General features: G+C 59.3%; 7 protein-coding genes across 7 annotated transcripts; 3 read left to right on the top strand and 4 right to left on the bottom strand.

Annotated features, from left to right (window-relative positions):
- Nucleotides 1-98: 98 nt before the first annotated feature.
- ACA1_325270 (regulator of g protein signaling domain containing protein) lies at nucleotides 99-1,660 on the top strand (the record flags this gene model as incomplete). Its single annotated transcript, XM_004336876.1, has 6 exons — nucleotides 99-261; nucleotides 354-480; nucleotides 630-802; nucleotides 872-926; nucleotides 1,046-1,311; nucleotides 1,419-1,660. 6 exons carry the CDS (start codon nucleotides 99-101, stop codon nucleotides 1,658-1,660), a joined length of 1,026 nt encoding a protein of 341 aa, XP_004336924.1.
- Nucleotides 1,661-1,862: 202 nt separating this feature from the next.
- On the bottom strand, nucleotides 1,863-7,469 carry ACA1_325260 (peptidylprolyl cis-trans isomerase, FKBP-type domain containing protein; the record flags this gene model as incomplete). Its single annotated transcript, XM_004336875.1, has 11 exons — nucleotides 1,863-2,154; nucleotides 2,255-4,687; nucleotides 4,752-5,041; nucleotides 5,135-5,250; nucleotides 5,336-5,585; nucleotides 5,730-6,247; nucleotides 6,325-6,454; nucleotides 6,560-6,733; nucleotides 6,843-6,956; nucleotides 7,130-7,286; nucleotides 7,390-7,469. The coding sequence occupies 11 exons, from the start codon at nucleotides 7,467-7,469 to the stop codon at nucleotides 1,863-1,865; spliced, it is 4,554 nt and encodes a 1,517-aa protein (XP_004336923.1).
- A 418-nt stretch (nucleotides 7,470-7,887) lies between these two features.
- On the bottom strand, nucleotides 7,888-8,405 carry ACA1_325250 (ribosomal protein L44, putative; the record flags this gene model as incomplete). The annotated part of the gene is made up of 3 exons (XM_004336874.1): nucleotides 7,888-8,093; nucleotides 8,179-8,284; nucleotides 8,394-8,405. The coding sequence occupies 3 exons, from the start codon at nucleotides 8,403-8,405 to the stop codon at nucleotides 7,888-7,890; spliced, it is 324 nt and encodes a 107-aa protein (XP_004336922.1).
- Nucleotides 8,406-8,700: 295 nt separating this feature from the next.
- On the bottom strand, nucleotides 8,701-10,238 carry ACA1_325240 (uncharacterized protein; the record flags this gene model as incomplete). Its single annotated transcript, XM_004336873.1, has 4 exons — nucleotides 8,701-9,381; nucleotides 9,475-9,593; nucleotides 9,994-10,081; nucleotides 10,218-10,238. The coding sequence occupies 4 exons, from the start codon at nucleotides 10,236-10,238 to the stop codon at nucleotides 8,701-8,703; spliced, it is 909 nt and encodes a 302-aa protein (XP_004336921.1).
- Nucleotides 10,239-10,988: 750 nt separating this feature from the next.
- ACA1_325230 (MAPEG domain containing protein) lies at nucleotides 10,989-11,699 on the top strand (the record flags this gene model as incomplete). Its single annotated transcript, XM_004336872.1, has 3 exons — nucleotides 10,989-11,105; nucleotides 11,212-11,404; nucleotides 11,500-11,699. The coding sequence occupies 3 exons, from the start codon at nucleotides 10,989-10,991 to the stop codon at nucleotides 11,697-11,699; spliced, it is 510 nt and encodes a 169-aa protein (XP_004336920.1).
- A 168-nt stretch (nucleotides 11,700-11,867) lies between these two features.
- Nucleotides 11,868-13,375, top strand: ACA1_325220 (uncharacterized protein; the record flags this gene model as incomplete). The annotated part of the gene is made up of 5 exons (XM_004336871.1): nucleotides 11,868-12,050; nucleotides 12,115-12,242; nucleotides 12,336-12,519; nucleotides 12,603-12,764; nucleotides 12,944-13,375. 5 exons carry the CDS (start codon nucleotides 11,868-11,870, stop codon nucleotides 13,373-13,375), a joined length of 1,089 nt encoding a protein of 362 aa, XP_004336919.1.
- Nucleotides 13,376-13,608: 233 nt separating this feature from the next.
- Nucleotides 13,609-17,389, bottom strand: ACA1_325210 (arsenical pump membrane protein; the record flags this gene model as incomplete). Its single annotated transcript, XM_004336870.1, has 12 exons — nucleotides 13,609-13,775; nucleotides 13,896-14,100; nucleotides 14,256-14,420; nucleotides 14,532-14,918; nucleotides 15,005-15,138; nucleotides 15,225-15,354; nucleotides 15,533-15,661; nucleotides 15,743-15,895; nucleotides 16,010-16,153; nucleotides 16,265-16,422; nucleotides 16,529-16,724; nucleotides 17,054-17,389. The coding sequence occupies 12 exons, from the start codon at nucleotides 17,387-17,389 to the stop codon at nucleotides 13,609-13,611; spliced, it is 2,304 nt and encodes a 767-aa protein (XP_004336918.1).
- Nucleotides 17,390-17,815: the final 426 nt, after the last annotated feature.

Genomic DNA, 17,815 nt, shown 5'->3' with positions numbered 1-17,815 from the left:
ATCTGAACACCATTGAGAAATCCACCTGTTAGTAGTTGGTGGTGACCTCAGAAAACACGGAGCCAAAGAAATACAGCAGAGGCGGGTGGAAGCCTGGGATGCACAGGGGCGGTCCCAAAGGGGCGTCCACCCCCACGATTTTGGAGGAGCTTCAGCAGGACATGGTGGCCAATCCGCTCCTCATCGACACTGTGGAGTATCTCCGGGCCGCCTTTCCGGCACCCATCGCCTCCAACGAACCCTCGCCCGAAGCCCTCGCCGGTACGCTCATCTCACCCCCACTTCAGCTGTTTCTTTTGGTTTTGAAATCTGTTTGCCATCTGCGCAATCAACTGACGGGCCACTGGGTTTAGCGATTCCTACCATGACCCGGGCACGCCGCGCCTCGAGCATTGGGTCGGCCGAGGGCATCTACGGCCCCTTCGGCGCCTCCGGCCTTATCGAACTCCCAGGCATTCCTGCCCTGAGCATGAGGGACCGGTACGTGACCGCACCTTCCCTGGACCCAGCGGTAGAAGAGTATACTCTGCTCTATTAATAGTATATATAAATATATATTCTATATTCTATGTTCCAGCTCCGATACTACACCACAACCGACCACCTAATAAAATAATTGTGATATCTAGGTCCAACTCGAGCCTGATGAGCAACACGGACCTGCGGCGAACCATGTCGTGGGACATGAACGAGGACCTGGCCATGAACCACCAACAGATCCACCTGTCGCTAGAGCTCACCCAGCTCTCCTTCGAGATGAGCAGGAACTACTTCCTAGACTACATCCTGCGCGACCAAACTGGTGAGCATATCTGCTTTTAACACAGATGTCCACAGACACACAAGTTTGGTGACACACATTCCCCCTCAGGCCGCAAGGTGTTCATGCAGTTCCTCCAGACCCAGCACTGCGCCGAGAACCTCATGTTCTGGTATATATGTTCCCCTGCAACCCCGCTTATGTTTGTGGTTACAATGTGACTGAATGTGAGCATTTCTCACCACGATATGTATCAATATATCAACATGTAACCTGAACACACAGGTATGACGTGGAAAAGTATGCGGGACTCACAGATGATCAGCAAGAGCTGCGCGTGAAGAAGGCGCAGTACATCATGGCCAAGTATGTGTCCGCAGACTCGGAAACGGAGGTCAACCTGCCCTACTCCATCAAGCAGGATCTCCAGAAGAACCTCGCCCGCCCCACCAAGGACCTCTTCGCCGCGGCCCAGCGTAGCATCTTCCTGCTCATGGTCTACGGCACCCTCGACTACTTCCTGAAGAGCGAGCGATACCGCCTCTACAAAGGTTACTTGCTATTTTCCTCTTTTCATATTAATATCATATGTATTTCTACATATACGTATATATCGCCGATATACAACTCATGAGCTCCTCTGGACCAATGTATACAGCGACCAGAGAACAGAATCCGGGGTCGTTCGACGAGGACAGCATCACGGACGAGCAGCTGGAGCGGGCCTTGAAGGAGGCCAAGCTGCGCAAGGAGAACGGCGAGTCGCCGAGCGCTGACCCGAGGCTGGCCTCCAGTGGCGGCGCGGGAGGGAGCAAGGGGCGGCTGGGCCGTCGGTCCCTCAGCTTGCGGAGCATGAAGAAGACCCCGGCCCACGACAAGAAGAACTGCCTCGTCAGCTAATCAGAAAAAGAAGAAGATGTAGAAGGAGAAGCAAATGAAGAAACATCAAAAGCAGCTTTGGAAGAAGGTAGAAGTCGAGATATGTGGGACCTATGATTGGGTTAAATATAATTGTTAAAAAAAGACCGTAAATGTTGTTGTTGTTGTTGTTTGCAAGGTATGGTGCAGGTGTGGTGACTATGACGATCGACGTTCGAGACCATCACTGGAAGCTGCTGAACATGTCGTCGGAGAAGAGGTCGACGTCCTTGGAGGGCGTCTGGGCCGCGGGCTTCTTGAGCGCGGGCGGCGCGGCAAAGTCGTCAAAGAAGGAGGGCGTCTCGCCCGAGTCGCCAAAGAGCGAGTCGAGCGAGGGCTTGGAGGGCGTGGTCGCCGGCGTCTTGCCCGCCGTGCCCTTCGCCGCGGGGCTCGGCGACGGGGACGACGCCCCCGCGAAGAGCGACGAGTCGTCTCCGAACAGGCTGCTCTCCCTACCACCCAGCAGACCACCCACCCTGCAGTATTCGCACACGACACACGACACGACACACGACACGAGCGGGTAAGCGGATCGGTGAGTGGAGTAGGGTGGATTGGGGGCGGGGCGGGGCGTACGCAGAGGAGGCGTTGCCGGCGGGGGCCTTGCCCTTGGCGAGGAGGTCCTCCTCTTCTTCATCGTCATCACCGAACATGGAGGTCGACTTGGTGGGGGTGGGCGCGGGCGCGGCCTTCACCACGGTCGTCTCGCCATCACCGCCCAGGAGCGGATCCTCGAACACGGGAGGCGCGCTCACGTCTCCCTCCTCCTGCTCCTGCTCTTCCTCGGCCTCCTCCTCCTCCTCCTCCTCGGCCTCGGCAGCCTCCTCTTCCCCTTCTTCCTCGGCCTCGGCGGCCTCCTCTTCGCCCTCCTCGGCCTCGGCCGGTTCTTCGTCGTCCTCGGCCACCTCCTCGGTCTCTTCCTCGGCCTCCTCGGCAGCTTCCTCTCCACCTCCCTCCTCGGCCTCGGCCGCTTCTTCGTCGCCCTCGGCCACCTCCACGGCCTCTTCCTCGGCCTCCTCTCCCTCAACCTCTTCGGCCTCGGCCTCCTCGCCTTCGCCTTCCTCCTCCGCTGTCTCGCCTTCGGCTTCTTCTTCTTCTTCCTCGTCGGCCGGCTGCTGCTCCTCCACCGCTTCCTCCTCTGCCTCCTCCTCTGCCTCCTCCTCTGCCTCCGCCTCGGCAGCCTCGCTCGCCTCCTCCTCGTGCTGCTCCGCCTCGGCCTCCTCGCTCACCTCCTCCTCGTGCTGCTCGGGGGAGGCATCGCCGAAGGCGCCGAGGGGGTCGGCGACGGGGGCGGCCTGGGCGGCCTGGCCCTCGGTAGCCTCCTCCTCCTCCTGCGGGGCGTCGTCGAGATCGTCGTCCTGGTCCTCCTCTTCCTCATCGTCCGCGGCCGGGGCCGCCCCAAAGTTGGGCACGGCGCTCGGGGCCGGGGCCGCCTCGCCCTCTTCGTGGGCCTCGTCGCGGGGCGTGAGCAGCGCGTCGTCCAGCTCGTCCAGCGCCGACGCCGCCAGGTCCACCTCGCCCTCCTCCTGCTCCTCGGCCACCTCCTCGGCCTCCGCCGTCTCCTCAGCCTCGCCCTCCTGGGCACCAGCTGGCGCGGCCGGCTCGGTCTGCTCCTCGTGGTCGTCGGCCTGGTCGGCCTGGGGCTTGTCCCCGGCTGTCTCGGTCTGCTCCTCGTGGTCGTCGGCCTGGTCGGCCTGGGGCTTGTCCTCGGCTGTCTCGGTCTGCTCCTCGTGGTCGTCGGCCTGGGGCTTCTCGTCGTGGTGGGCCTCCTGGGCCTCCTCGGCGGTGGCGGCCTTCTGGGGCGGGGCGAAGAGTGGGTCCTCGGCCTCCGTGAAGAGCTCGCCCTCCTTGACCTCGAGGTCCCTGAGCGTGGAGCTCTTCGTCCTCTCCCCGAAGAGCAGTCCGCCCTCCGCCTCCTTGGCCTCCGCCTCGGTCGCCTCGGCCTTGTCGGCGGCGGCGGTCTCGGTCTCGGCCTCGGCGTCGACAGTCGTGGCCTCCTCGGCCTTGTCGGCGGCGGCGGTCTCGGCCTCAACCTTGTCGGCGTTGTCGGCTTCGGCGTCGGCGTTCTCTTCGGCGTCGGCGTCGTCCTGGGCCTGCTGGAGGAGGGAGACGGTGGTCTCGCGGATGGTGGCCTTGAGGGAGTTCATGATGGTCTCGCCGTCGTAGGCCTCCTCGTCATCGAACTCACCCCGGAGCGAGAAGAAGATGTCGTTCATGATCTTCTTGATGCTGCCAGTCATGTCCTCCTTGGCCTTCTCGCGCACCTCGTGCAGCTTTTGCGCGCTCTCGCGCTTCACGCGCTCCAGCTCGGCCTTGGCGGCCTTGGCCTCGCGGGCGTGCTGGTCCTTGAGCTCCTTCTCGCGGCGGCGGAGGCGGTCGGCGGCGTCGCGCTCGGCCTGGTGGAGGTGCTTGGCGACCTCGTCGGCCTGGGCGTCGCGCTCGTGCTGGAGAGCGTCCTTGGCCTTGCGCAGGGCGGCCTCGAGGGTGCGCTTCTCCTCTTCGTGGGCGGCCTCGAGCTCGCGGCGGGCCTCCTCGGCCTTCTTGCGGCGCTCCTCGAGCTTCTTCTCGAGCGCGGCGATCTGCTCGACCTTCTCGGCGAGCTCCTCGCGCAGGGCGTTGTTGTTGGTCTGGGCCTGGCGCTTGGCCGTCTTCTCCTCCTTGAGCTCGACAGTGGCCTCCTTGAGCTGCTCCTCGAGCGCGAACTGCTTGCTCTTGTAGAGCGAGTTCTCGCCCTTGACCCGCTCGAGCTCGTTGGCCAGCCGGTCGCGCTGCTCGTTGGCCTCCTCGGCCACCTTGGTCATCTGCGCCGCCTCGCGCCTGCGGTCGTTGAGCTCCTGCATGGCCTCGGTGAGCTCCTCCTCGAGCTTGGCCTTCTGCTCGCGCACCGCCATCAGGTTGCGCCGCGCCAGCTCCGCGCTCTCCTTCAGAGTGTCCGCGCGCTGCTCCTGGATCTTGTTGTGCTGGTCCAGGAACGAATCGTTCTTCGAATGCAACACCGTGATTTGCTCCCTATGATCGTACGGATGTTCCGTCAGCACGTGTCGTGTGTCGTGTGTCGTGTGTGGGGTAGTACCGGAGGATGTCCATCTTGTTGGACTTGTCGGAGACCTCCTTCTTGAGGAGTTCGTTCTCGTCGATCATCTTTTGGATGGTCTGGAGGAGGAGGATGGGCGTGAGGCCGGTGGCGGCGCCGTAGGAGCCCTCGCGGGTGGCCCGTCCGCCAAAGATCTGAACGGTGCGGTGGACCTCCTCGACCTTCTCGCTCACATCCTTGAGCGTGCGCTGCACGTCGTTCTGGAACTCCTTCTGCTCCACCAAGATCCCGATCATGTCCGTCGGCACGCTCTTCTCCCGCGCCGGCGCCTGTCATGATCGATCCACCAACAAACCACCACCACCAGGCGAGTGAGGTGAGTCGTGGGACACACATCCGCGCGGAAAGTGGAGGCGCGGTACCGGAGTGGTGAGTGCGGCCTGGTGCTGGGAGAGGAGCTGCTGGGACTGCTGCTGCAGCTGCAGCACCTGCTGCTGGAGCTGGGCCTGCTGCTGCTGGTAGGGGTCCACGGCAGGGGCTATGTGCACAAAGGCACGACCATCGCGGCCACCCGAGTCAGTCCTCCGTGTTGGTGGGGTTATCATCATTGGGGGGGGGCGTACCAGGGGCAACGACAGGCTGCACCACGGGCGGCTGCAGGCCGTACGGCTGCTGCGGCTGAGGCACGGGCTGCTGCTGGTAGGGCTGCTGGACGGGAGCGCCGTAGGGCTGCGGCTGCTGGCCGTACACGCCGGGCTGCTGGTAGGGCTGCTGCGGCTGCCCGGGAGCAACGAGCGCGAGCTGCATGGAGCCGCCGTAGGGTTGCTGCTGCTGCTGCTGGTAACCCGGCTGCTGGGGCTGCGAGAGGAAACTCTGGGGCTGCTGCTGCTGCTGCTGAGGCATCTGCTGCTGCTGGGGCTGCATCTGGACCTTAAGGAGGCGACGCACGCGAGACTTAGAATACATAGAAATGTCGATCATGTTGGTGGTCGCCCGACAGAGAGGGGGGGGGGGTACCGGAGAGTACTGCGGCTGCGGCTGCTGTTGCTGGGCCTCCATGTAGTGATCCTGCGGGGAGCCGTACGACTGGGCCTGCTGCTGCGGTTGCGGCTGCCGCTTGGCCGCCTGGACGGAGCCGGGGCCGGCGAACGGGGTGGCCGTGGCGCCGAGGTTCTTCATCTTCTGCACCAGGTCGGCCCGCAGCTGCTGCGACGAGTTGACGCCAACGTTGCCGTCGTCGTCCTCGTCATCGGTGACGTCGGCGGAGATGTCCGCGCCCATGTCGGGCGCCGGCGAGTTGGGGAAGAGAACCGGCGGGAGGCCCGAGGCCGAGGCCGAGCTCGTGCGGGGGCGGGCGGGCGGCTCCGAGGCGCGGCGCACCTTGATCAGCTCAAGCTCCAGCACGAGTGTGGCGTGCGGCGGCACGGGCGACCGGCCCGACGCGCCGTAGCCCAGCTGGGGCGGAATCGCGATGATGCGCTTGCTGCCGCGCTTCATGCCGACCATGCCCTCGTCCCAGCCCTTCACCACAGTGCCTGCGAAGCGAGAGAGAGAAGAGCATGACGATGTGTAAGACGAGAGGGATCGAGCGGGAGGGGGGCAATGTGCGAACCGGCGCCGATGGCTAGCTTGAGGGGATCGCGGCCGGCGTTGGAGTCGTAGGGGGCGCTGCCGAGCTTGCCGTCGGCGCCCACGATCCACCCGCTGTAGGTGACCGCCACCATGTCGCCCGCACCAACGCTCTGTGTACAGAACCGGCGGCCCATGTGTCAGTCAGTCAGCTCAACTCACCAGCAAAGCTCGAGCATCGCGAGCGCGCGCGCGGTGAGGGAGTGGGGTGGCCGTACGTTGCCCTTGCCAGGCTTGATGTCCTGCACGACGAGCGGGCGCGAAGGGTCGGACAGAGTCTTGGCGACCGCGATGAAGCTGGCGAACTTGACGCACTCCTCGTGCTTGGCGAACATGATCGTCCAGTTGCGGCTGTTACTGTCGTTGAAGTTGCAATACACGTCATTTTGAACCTATACGCGCGTGTCGTAGGCAAACACGAGCACGTCGATGTGAGCAAGACGAGCCGAAGCAGAAGCAGAACAGAACCCGGTCCAGGCACGAAGTGAGTGTGTAGCGTACGATGAAGTTGAACTTGGGCGAAATGTTGATGCTGCACACTTGCTGCTTCTTGTTGTAGTAGAGGTAGAGCTGGAACTTGTGCGCTTCCACGTTGCCCAGCACGGCCGCTCCTACCTTGCCCAACGGGCTGTGCTCCTGCTTCGCATTATCGCTGTTCGTGTAGCGCATAGAGGGAAAAAAGGGGGGCGGGGGTGAGTAAAACTCGTTCGTGTAAAGAACAAGTTGATGTTGACAAGAAGAGGAAGGAAGAGACATGGTAGAGGGGCGTACTATTGGAAGAGCTGGACGGGGTTGGCATGAAGAAGGGAAAGAGGCGCGTCCTTGGCGGGCGCGGGAGCGGCCTGTGGGACGTTCTTCTTGGGCTCCTTGGCTGGTCGGTACTGAAGGCTCTGGTTGCCCTGCTGCGGCGCCTTCCCGTTGAACAGCGAACCGAGAGTGGAGGGGCTGGGAAGAGAACGTTATTATGATGTATTTTTTCGTATCCTTATTTTAAAATATTAGAATTAAAATGGTTTATTGAACTCAATAGTGGCGGGGGGGGGCTTACCCTGATGGGGCAGCATCAAAGCTGCCAAAATCGTCGCTACTGGGGCGTCCGGAGGCGCGCTGTTTGGGTTGATTGAGCATCGTCTAAGCGAGTAGGGGGCGCCGAATAATTGGTTAATGAAATTATCGTCGCGTAGAAGATCGCAACAGTAAGAGCAACAGATAGAACAGTTGCCGACGCCAGTGACGCCTGTCTAAATGATGTGCTCGAGAGAATTGGGGTCAGCGGCTCGAGTCGGCGTCAATAACGAAACTTGCAACCAAGCTGAAGCTTCTTCGGGGCGATTGGGGGGGGGGTAGAAAACTCTCTCTCCTTTCCTTGCGCGACGCGCAGTGGCAGTATTGCGTCTCTCATCTTCTGATCAGAGGGGCACGGGCCTCACGAGCCGAACGGGCAGTCCACTTAATTGCTCACGATGAAAATGTAAATAAAGGGGCAGTAAATGGATGGTCGACTGGACAGTGTTGGATTTGGAGAGTAGAATGAGACACAGCGCGTTTAGAACTGGATGGCAGCTCCCTTCTTCTTCTTCTCACCGCCCAACTCGAAGTGCTTGCACCTCTTGATGACCTGCTGGTGCTTCTGCTTGCAGATGGTGCACTCCATCCTGAGCACGATCTTCTTCGTCGTCTTGGCCTTCTTCTTGAAGACGGGCTTGGTCTGACCACCGAAGCCGGACTGCTTTCTATCGTAACGCCTCTTACCTACGCCATCGCAAATGTAATGTAAGCGGTAGCCAACGGAGCCGATGGGGTAAATGCATGCGAAAATGCGGAGGAAAGGGCATACCCTGGGCGAAGAGGGAGGCCTTGCCAGCCTTGTACTGGGCAACCTTCTGCGGGGTGTGCTTCTTGCACTTCTTGCAGAAGGTGTTCCTGGTCTTAGGAATGTTCACCTGTGATGAGGGCAGAATGGCATCGATTAGGCATCAATCCTCCATGGTCTCGTCTGCGCATAGCTCTCCGCTACATAGTCTCTCGAGTACGGACACAACCCACACCCACCACGCATCGCATCAGGGCCAAGGCTAATGCGTACCATTTTTTTGCTTACTCCCAAAGGGCCGGCCGAAAGAGGAGGATGGTGATGCGGAGGAGAGAGAAAAGAGGAAAGAGGTGGGAGTTGGCATTGTGGGATTTATCCCGATTTGTCCCTTTTCTCTTATTTTCTCGGTTTGCACCAACTAAGAAATTCTCTTTTCATCTTCCGCTGAAGCGCGCAGTCGCCCATTGGTTCCTGCTCTCTTCTCAGACGGGCTACAGTGCAACCGGACTGCCAACCCGATGGGACCATTCAGGGAGGTACTGGGGTTTATTCAGACGTCGACGACCCGGGGGTGTCATCGACCACCTTCGGCGCCACGGCTCTCTTCCCTCGTCCCCGCCCAGCATTCGGCACTGCCGCCGGCGGGGCGACGTGGGCCTCCTTCTTCTGGGCCACCGCCCGCGAGGCCTTGCCCACGGGAGGTGTAGGAGCGCAGTCTCGGTGCTCGTGTACGTCGTGGCGATGGGTTTCGGCGTTTTCCGTGAGCGCCGCCTCGTCGCCCTCGATGATCCGCTGGATCAGCTCCGTGGCTTTGGCCGGTCGCTTCTCCTTCTTCTTCTCCCGCAGCTTCTTCACCTCGACGCTCACCTCGTTATGGTCCGGTATGATCGTTGGGAAAGCCTTTGCTGTGGGAGGCGGTGACGTCGGTGTCGGTGTTGATGTCGCTGGCGACGTGGGCGTGGCCGCTGATGGTGTAGACGAACCGTTGCGGGCGGCGGCCTTGGCGGCCTTGTCGCGTTTGTGCTTGCGCTTCTCCTTCTCCTCGAGCCGCTTGAAGTGGACGGCCATCTGCTCCTCGAGGTGGACCGACACGTTGAGATTGACGACGCCCATCACGTTGACGCCCGACGACACCGTCGCCTTGGTGAAGCCCTCGTCCACCAGCTGGTAGACCGATATCTTGAGCACCTTGACCATCTGCGACACCGCTCCCTCCAGCGTCTTGTCCTGCTCCGCCAGATCAACAATCAACCAACTGATAGTGCGCCCGCGCGGCACACACCACACACACATTGGGGGGGGGGGGCGTTTATTGCGCACCTTCCCGGCGTCGATGGCGTCCTTGGCGATATGGATGGTGTCCTCCACGGTCTCCTTGACCGCGGTGACGACTTCGCTGGCAACGGTGACAACATCAGCGGTCACCTCCGCGCCCACACCTGCAACAGCGTGAGCCACACCCGTCACCTTCTCTGCCGTTGTCTCACCACCGGCGTGGAGGCACAGATGACACGACAACACAGAGCGCGGTGCGGGTGACGATGAATGTGAAGGGGCGGCAGTGGTGGTGTGGCGGCACACAGAGCGCAGGCAGGCGTGGGGTGGCCGTTGTTGCATGGAGGTGGCGGCCGTGGCGGCGGCAGATGCGGAGCGGCAGGCAATGGGAAGAGAGAAAACAAGGATGAGGTGAGGGGAGGGATAAACACCATCATCCACAGGCACGGGAGCTTTCGTTACGGAGGGGTCACTACTTTCTTCTATACACACGCTCAGCATCGCGGCAACATCAGCGCCACAACTCGCGACCGACACGCAGTAGTGAGAAGAAGGAAGTGGTACCAGTTACGGATTCGGTGACCGAGCCAACGGTCTCCACCACCTTCTCGTTGGTGCCCGACACGATCTCGCTGGCCTTCTCGGTCAGCTTCTTCCCTGTTGGCCCGCCAGACAACCCAACGTTGCACAAAGGCTCTTGTCAGTCTCGCGAACTTCCAATCTCACAAAACGTGGCTGCGGAGCGCCCAAAGGGGGGGGGTCGTGCCAGTCTCCGCGATGCTGGCCACTACGCTCTGCAGTGGCCCCATCTTCTCCTCCCCGCCTTCCTTTTTCTCTTCGTTCTCCAGGAGAAGTCCGGTGACTTCGTCGCTTTCACTTTCGCTGTCGCTTTCGTTTTCCTTCTTCGCTTTCTCTCTTTCCTTGTTGGCCACTTGGCTGTAGGTCTCCCCTTCTCTCAGCTCCGCCGCTGCGAGCTCCTTGCGAGGGGGCTGATCGCTGGCGTAGGTTCGCCGTCGTCCGCTCAGCAGAAACCCAGGCGCTGTGCTCCATGATGAGGGAGAGGAGGGCGGCCAGGTTGGGTGTGGTCTCAGGTCTACATGGAGGCGTGAGGAGGCCAAGCCGCCTCTCCCAGTGGAGGCAAAGTGTGTGAGCGCCAGCCTTCGCATTGCCGATGTGGTGCGCTTTGTGTGTGATAGGAATAAAAAAACTCGAGGTCGTCTTGTTGGTCGGCGGACAAACGAACACAGCGTGTGTGACTCATTCAGGCCGCTTTCCTTCCACTTTTCTTCGCGCTTTCTGGCATGCACCCTTCTCTCACATTCTTCTTCTTCTTGGTGCCGGATGTTCTTGTTCTCAATGCGTTGCTATCTCAGTTCCTCCGGCGATCAAGGATCATCGACGAAGAAGGGACTCAAGAACAGTCCAACGATTGTCTTGGTCGATTTTAGTTGGGCCGGACTATTTCTACTTGTTGCCGACTTTTATGGCCCAATCGCAAGTTTTGGCAGCGCTCAAAAACATGCAGGGGAGGATGGTGCGCACAAACACCCAAAACAGACATGGCCCAAGCCGCAGCGCCCGTGGTGTCCCCCGTGACCGCTACCTTCCAGACCTTCTTGTCCGATCCCGTCTTTGCCACCTATGTCCTTTGCGTTGTCATCTTGACCGTGAAGATGGTTCGCGCCACTTTTCGCTTTCAGATTTCTCGTTTTTTAGCACAATCGCTCTCATTTTCCTCATCTTCGTTTTGGCAATGCAATTTGCGTGGGCGTGCGTGTGCAGCTTGTGGTCTCGTTCAACGTGACGCGTCTTCGCCTCTCGCTGAAGGCCTTCAAGTACGAGGAGGACTACGTCAAGGCACCCAAGGAGAAGGCCAAGGAGCTGCTGACCAAGACCGCCAACCACCCGCGCATCACCCGCGCCTATGGCCTCCACACCAACGACATGGAGAACATCTACGTCTTCTACACCATCGGTACGCATCTTGTGGTTCAATTCTACAAATTCGTCCTTCGCAATCGAGTAGAGGACTGATTGAGTGCTTTTCTCGTTTTGTGGGGGTCTGGGCAGGTCTGCTGTTCGCTCTGACCTCGCCGTCGGTGTTCTACGCCAAGGCTCTGCTGTGGACGTACACCGGCGCGCGTGTGCTGCACACCGTGTTCTACCTGGCCAGCGTGCAGCCGTGGCGCGCGGTGAGCTACCTGGTCCATGTTGTGGCGCAGGTGCTCATGCTCGTGCACATCGGCAGCACCGTCCTCACCTACCTGTGAGGTCCGGGCCAAACAATAAATGAAATATTATTTAGTTTCGTGTGAAATTAGTTTTTAAATTGACAATTTTTTCTTCGAAACAGAAAAACACAACTTAACGAGCGCAACGGCTAGCCGCTAACGACAGAACACCAACGAGCAAGAGAGATCGAAGAAGAGGAAAGAAAGATGTGTGGTAGGGCAGCGTGCACACTAGCGCCGGAGGAGATTCAGAAGCAGACCCATGCCAAGGCGTTCGAGGGCGCGGAGGAGTACAAGCCCTCGTACAACATCGCGCCGCACCAGATGCACGTGGCCATGCTTCTCGACGCCGACGGCCAACCCATACTAAAGCTCATGCGCTGGGGCCTGGTACGTTGCACATCAAAGAAGATCTCTCGCACCTTACTCAAAAGATTCAATCTTGTGTGACCAGGTGCCGAGCTGGAGCAAGGACGGAACCGTCAAGATGCACACAATCAACGCTCGTGCCGAGTCACTTACCACCAACAACCTGTGGCGAGGTGTCGTCAAGCGCAAGCGCTGCATCATCCTCGTCAGCGGGTACAGCTTTTACTTTTTTATATTTATTTATTATTTCAATTTTTTTTGTGTAGCACTGCATGGCTAACCATGTGCGCTCTCGCGGGTCTTCAGCTACTTCGAATGGATCACGGAGAAGGGCCAAAAGATTCCGTTCTACATCCACAGCGACGACCCGCAGCAGCTCCTCTATCTCGCCGGCATGTACGACGTGTGGACCGACCCCAAGACGGGCGAGAAGCGCTACACCTGCACCGTCGTCACCACCGAGAGCAGCCCACAGCTCGCCCACATCCACGTACCACCCGCCACCGCCGACACCACCCTCTTCACACAGAGCTGTTTCCTGACTGTCTTCTTCTTCTTCTTCTTCTTCTGCAGGACCGCATGCCGGTGATCCTGGGGAGCGAGGAGGCGAGGGAGATGTGGCTGCGGGCCGACGGCAACGACCCGTCGAGCGAGGTGCTGCGCCTGCTGAGGCCCTACAAGGGCGAGCACGTCGTGTTCGACAAGGTCTCCACCATGGTCAACTCCATCAAAAACGTACCTTCTATCAACGAACCCAATGCTTCCTCCCAGAGAGCGCCTTCTCATCATGCTTGTTGTGTGCGCGTGTCGTGTCTCGTGTCTCGTGTCTCGTGTCTCGTGTCTCGTGTCTCGTGTCTCGTGTCTCGTGTCTCGTGTCTCGTGTCGTGTCGTGCGGTTGGCGATGTGGCGAACAGAACTCGCCCGAGTGTCTGGTGCCGGTGGATCGGCTGGCGAGCAAGAAGCACGGCATCCTTACCTTCTTCAACCCCACCGTCAAGGCGGAGAAGGTCAAGGCGAAAAAGGCGGGCGAGCCTGGGCCTGATGCCACCACGAAGGACGAGAAGAAGAAGGTCAAGACAGAGCCGATGGACGAAGAGCAGAAGAACATCAAGATCGAGCCAAAGAACGAAGAGGAGGAAGAGGAGCAGGAAGAAGTGGAAGAGAAAGAAGAGAAGAAGCGCGGTGTGAAGCAGGAGCCCAAAGAAGAAGACGAAGACGAGGAACAGGAAGAGGTGGAAGACATTGATGACGACGAAGAAGAGGACACACAAGGCGGCAAGAGGAGAAAGCAGCAACCACCCGCCCGAATCGCCAAACGCAAGAGGAGACGAACCGACGCCAAGTGACCCGTTGCAGTGCAACACTCTGTACATAGTTTTCCCATTTAAAGAATTTATTCCTGATTTTTTTGTTTTTTCGGCGGAAGTGGTTTCACAACGCTCCAAAAATGCATAAATAATCTAAAATAAAGTACAGAACAAATAACAAATAAATATGTCCCGAAGGAAAAAGCTGTACACTTTGTTTTGTTTTTTAAAATCCCAAATCGGCTACAATAAATAATGACGCAAAGCGAGGCTCAGCCGCTGTACCAGGGGAAGATGACGTGGGTAATGATGAGATAGACGGAGGCCGTGGCCGTGGAGATGAGCATGCACGGGAAGCCCATGGCGAAAAACTTGGCAAAGCTGATGTGCGTCCCCGATTGCTCCGCTATGCCCGCCGCCACCACGTTCGCCGAAGCTCCTGCACACCACCCAACGTTGAGCAAAACCTTTGTCGTAGGACGTGTGCCGTGTGTGTCGTGTGTCGTGTGTCGTGTTGTGTCGTGTGTCGTGTGCCGTGTGTTGTGTGTGTTGTGTGTACCGATGAGAGTGCCGTTGCCGCCGAGGCACACGCCAAAGGCGACGGCCCAAACGAGCGGCTGGAGCGGGAGGCCGAGGCCGCTCTGCGAGAGCTCCACCACCACGGGCACCATGGTCGTGGTGAACGGGATGTTGTCGATGAATGCCGAGACCAGCGCGCACACCCACATCAACAGCAAGATGGCGAAGCACAGACGAATACGGCCCTGCAGTCGTTTGGGAATACAAAGGAGACTGAGTCGAGCAGAGCGTATGTCGTGTGTCGCGATGTGTGTCGCGTGTGTGTCATGTGCGTCGTGTGCGTCGTGATGTATGTCGCGTGTGTGTCGTGTGCGCCGTGTGTGTGTGCCGTGGTGCGTACCTCGGGGAAAATGGACACAATGTCGGCGGTCATGCGGGCAAAGAAGAGCATCACCCCCATTTCCTCGAGGCAGCGCATGAGCACGAAGAGGCCGGCGAAGAAGAAGAGGGTTCCCATCTCCACCTTGGCCAGGATGGGCTCCAACTCCTTCGCGTCGATGATCGTCTGTATCGACGCACGCGACACGACACACGCAACATGACACGCACGACACGACGCGACACGACACACAATGAATGGCCTGGTGCGTGTGTCGAGCGGAGTGGTGGTGCGCACCAGAAGCAGGAGGGCGCCGAGAATGGCGATCCACGGGATGTTGAGGTGGATGGAGGAGACAAAGGGGTGGATGAAGAAGAGGGCCACCACCCCGAAGATGACCGACACGCTCTTGATGAAGAGGGGCACGTCGCGGATGCGGTACTTGCGCTCGAGGGCGTGGATGTCGAGCTTGCCCTCCTCGTCGCCGCCGCCGCCGCCGCCGTCGCCGCCGTCGCACTCGCCCTCGGCCTCGATCATGAGGGCCGACGAGGCGGCCATGCGGCTCTCGTGCATGAGCCGCTGCTTCTCCTCCTTGGCCTGCTGCTTGGCCTCCATGTGCTTCTCCAGCACGTCGATGTACTCCAGCAGCTTGGTCTGCACGTTCTTCTCCTCATCCGTCGCCGCCTGCACGCGCCGAACAGTGAGCGTGAGAGTTCGCACACGCACACGCACACGCACACGCACACGCACACGCACGACATGACACGCACCAGTTCGAGTTTGTCGGCGGTGCGTTTCCATATCTCGATCTCCTTGAGGACGGGGTCGACGTAGGACCGCTGGAAGAGGTGGTGGTACGTTTTCCAGAAGTAAAGCAACGTTACCACGAACGCCAACGCCGCTCCTGCACACAAACACACCGCCCGAGTTAGGCGCTACGCCGACCCTACAAAGAACGAACGCGACGCGACGCAGGGGGGGGGAGCGGACCAGGTGCCATGTGGTAGGTGAAGACGTTGAAGTCGACGAGTTCGGTGGCCTGAAGGTGGGAGTTGGAGATGATGAGGATGTTCGGCGGGTCACCGATTCCCGTGGCCGTTCCTCCAATATTACTGAATATCTGCGCATGTCACGACACATACGAGTCAATTGATTGTTGTTGTTATTATGTATTATTATACTATCATTAGAGAGAGGGTGTATGCCGTGTGTCGTGTGTCGTGTGTCGTGTGCCGTGTGTCGTGTGCCGTGTGCCGTGTGCCGTGTGTAAAGATATTGATAAAAGATCGAAGACGTACTACAATGGCGATGACGACGGGCAGCGGGTCGACGTCGATCACCTTGCACAGCCGGAGGGTAACGGGCACCACCAGGAGCACCTCCGTGACGTTGTCCAGCACGGACGACGTCACCCCCGAAAACACCACCTGGCCGCCGCCGCCAGAACCGAGGTGAGCGACTGAAAGAATGAACGCGAGAGGGGGGGGGGAGAAAGAGAGAAGAGGTACGAGCATGACGACGAGGTGCCAGATGTTGCCGCCGGACAGTTTGTAGGCGCGGATGGCGCTCCACTCGAAGAAGCCCGTCTCGGAGAAGATACCCACGAGGGTCATCATTCCGAACAGGAACACGATCGTCTCAAAGTCGATCCACGACACCACCTACCGTCATTACACCATCACTCATGTTACTGCGTATCGTGTGCGGTGTGCGGTGTGCGGTGTGCGTGCGCATGTGCGTGTGCGGTGTGCGTATGCGTGTGGTTGGTTATGTACGTCGTCGAAGGAGGGGCGCTGTTCGACAGCGCTGAGGAAGGCGAGAGCCCAAAAAGATCCCACAAGGGCGGCAATGGCGCGATGCACCAGCTCGAAGACGATCAGCACATAGACCGCCACCAAAATCAAAATTCCGATCGCCACCTGGACACGACACACATGGCACACACGACACGACACGACACACACGACACACGGAACACATGGTCAGACGAAACAGAGAAATGGAGCGAAGCGAGATGACGGGAGGCGAACCTCGTGAGAGCCGAGCCAGCCGAGTGTGAGGACCTGGAGTTGGAGAGCGATGGGCTGGTGGGTGTTGGTGTTGACCACCAGCCGCAGGGCCTCGTATTGGTCCCGCGTCTCGTCCGACACCGAGAACGTGTGCGTGTGCTGCTCCGTGTCCTCGTTGCCTGTTGGGCACATTCCATTGCATTCCGTTTCACAAGGGTTGAGAGTCAGGTAAGGAATGTGGTGCATGCAGTCAGGAATGTGGCGGGCGGCGGCCACATGACGAACCGTGGGGAGCGGTGATGGTGTGGACGAAGGTGTCGAGGGCGTCCCACGTGGCGCTGCCGTTGGCTGTTGGGTCGGCCTGCGGGGTCTTGCCCTGAAGGAAGAAGAGGAGGTGGACTTGTGGCGGGAAGTGGGAGAAGCTCGTGTTGTAGATGCCCGGCGCCACGAAGTAGAGCTTGACCTTGTGGGTGCCCTGCGACTTCAGCTCTTCCACGTGCGGCGCGAGTTAAGGACTATACACCAATACGCACAATCGGGCGCGCGCGCTTGGGACACACCGCACACACGCAACACGCAACACGCAACACGCTCTTGACAAGGAGGAAGGAGAGGATATGAATGGGATGCCCGACGCCACAGCGCGGATGTTGGTTGGCGGCTCGTGCGCGCGTCCAGAGTCAGGAGCCTGCAAGGCCCGGGCCACACCAGATAAATAAATTAAAATAAATTAATATTTGTAAAATTTAAAAAACAACGTAGTAAATTGTAACCGATAATAAAAATAAATACAAAAAACGGGGAACGTACGGTCTGCTGGACGAAGACAAAGAGAGCAAAGAAGAAGAGGGTCGAGATTGTGATGATGCGTATGGTGTTCCAGGGGAGGGAGAGGAACCACTTGCGCTCCTTGTGGTACTTTCGCGACTCGAAGAACCCGCGGAAGGCCCGGTAGAGGAGCGAGTGCTGTCTGGCCTCCCGCTCGAGCAGCTCATTGACTTCGTAATGGCGCGATTCTGCATCGGCATCTTCGCGCAGCAGTTCGAGTCGTTTAGATTCGAGTAGCGAGAAGGTCTCGGGCGTGAAGGGCGGAGGTGGAGCGACGAGCCGGGAGGCGGCCGGCGTAGAGAATGAGCCGTAGCCCATCGTGATGTGCCGAAACGTGTGACCCTCGCCGCCAGGCTCCCCAGCCTCCTCGCCGCGGGCAGGCGTGGTCGCCATGAAGAGATCGTGAATGTGAGAATGAACGAATTTGCGGGCAACGACTTCCAACCCGCAGATTTCAACCCCGAAGTGTCATTGAGTTTCCTGCGATTCATCGCTGATTTCTCCCTACCAGCAAGAATGCTCGTGTACACCGCCAGGTTTGGCTTTCTTGGCCTGCACTGCAGCGCAGCACCAACCCTAGAGAGCCTTGCTTGGTGTGAGAGCATACCGTGGTATCAGCACTGCGACACAACAATCGTTGCAATGAGTTTGCCTACGCTCAACACGTGCGTTGGGTTGGTCGCAGGATAAATCGCGGTATCGCTTTGCGTAATTGCCTTATCTCAGCCATGAAGGTTGCTTGGC

The sequence above is a fragment of the Acanthamoeba castellanii genome (assembly GCF_000313135.1).
Source record: "Acanthamoeba castellanii str. Neff unplaced genomic scaffold scf7180000084475, whole genome shotgun sequence".
In the NCBI taxonomy this organism is placed as follows: Eukaryota; Discosea; order Longamoebia; family Acanthamoebidae; genus Acanthamoeba; species Acanthamoeba castellanii.
The sequence above is the reverse complement of the archived record's forward strand: the minus strand, read 5'-3'. Positions and strand labels throughout refer to the sequence as shown.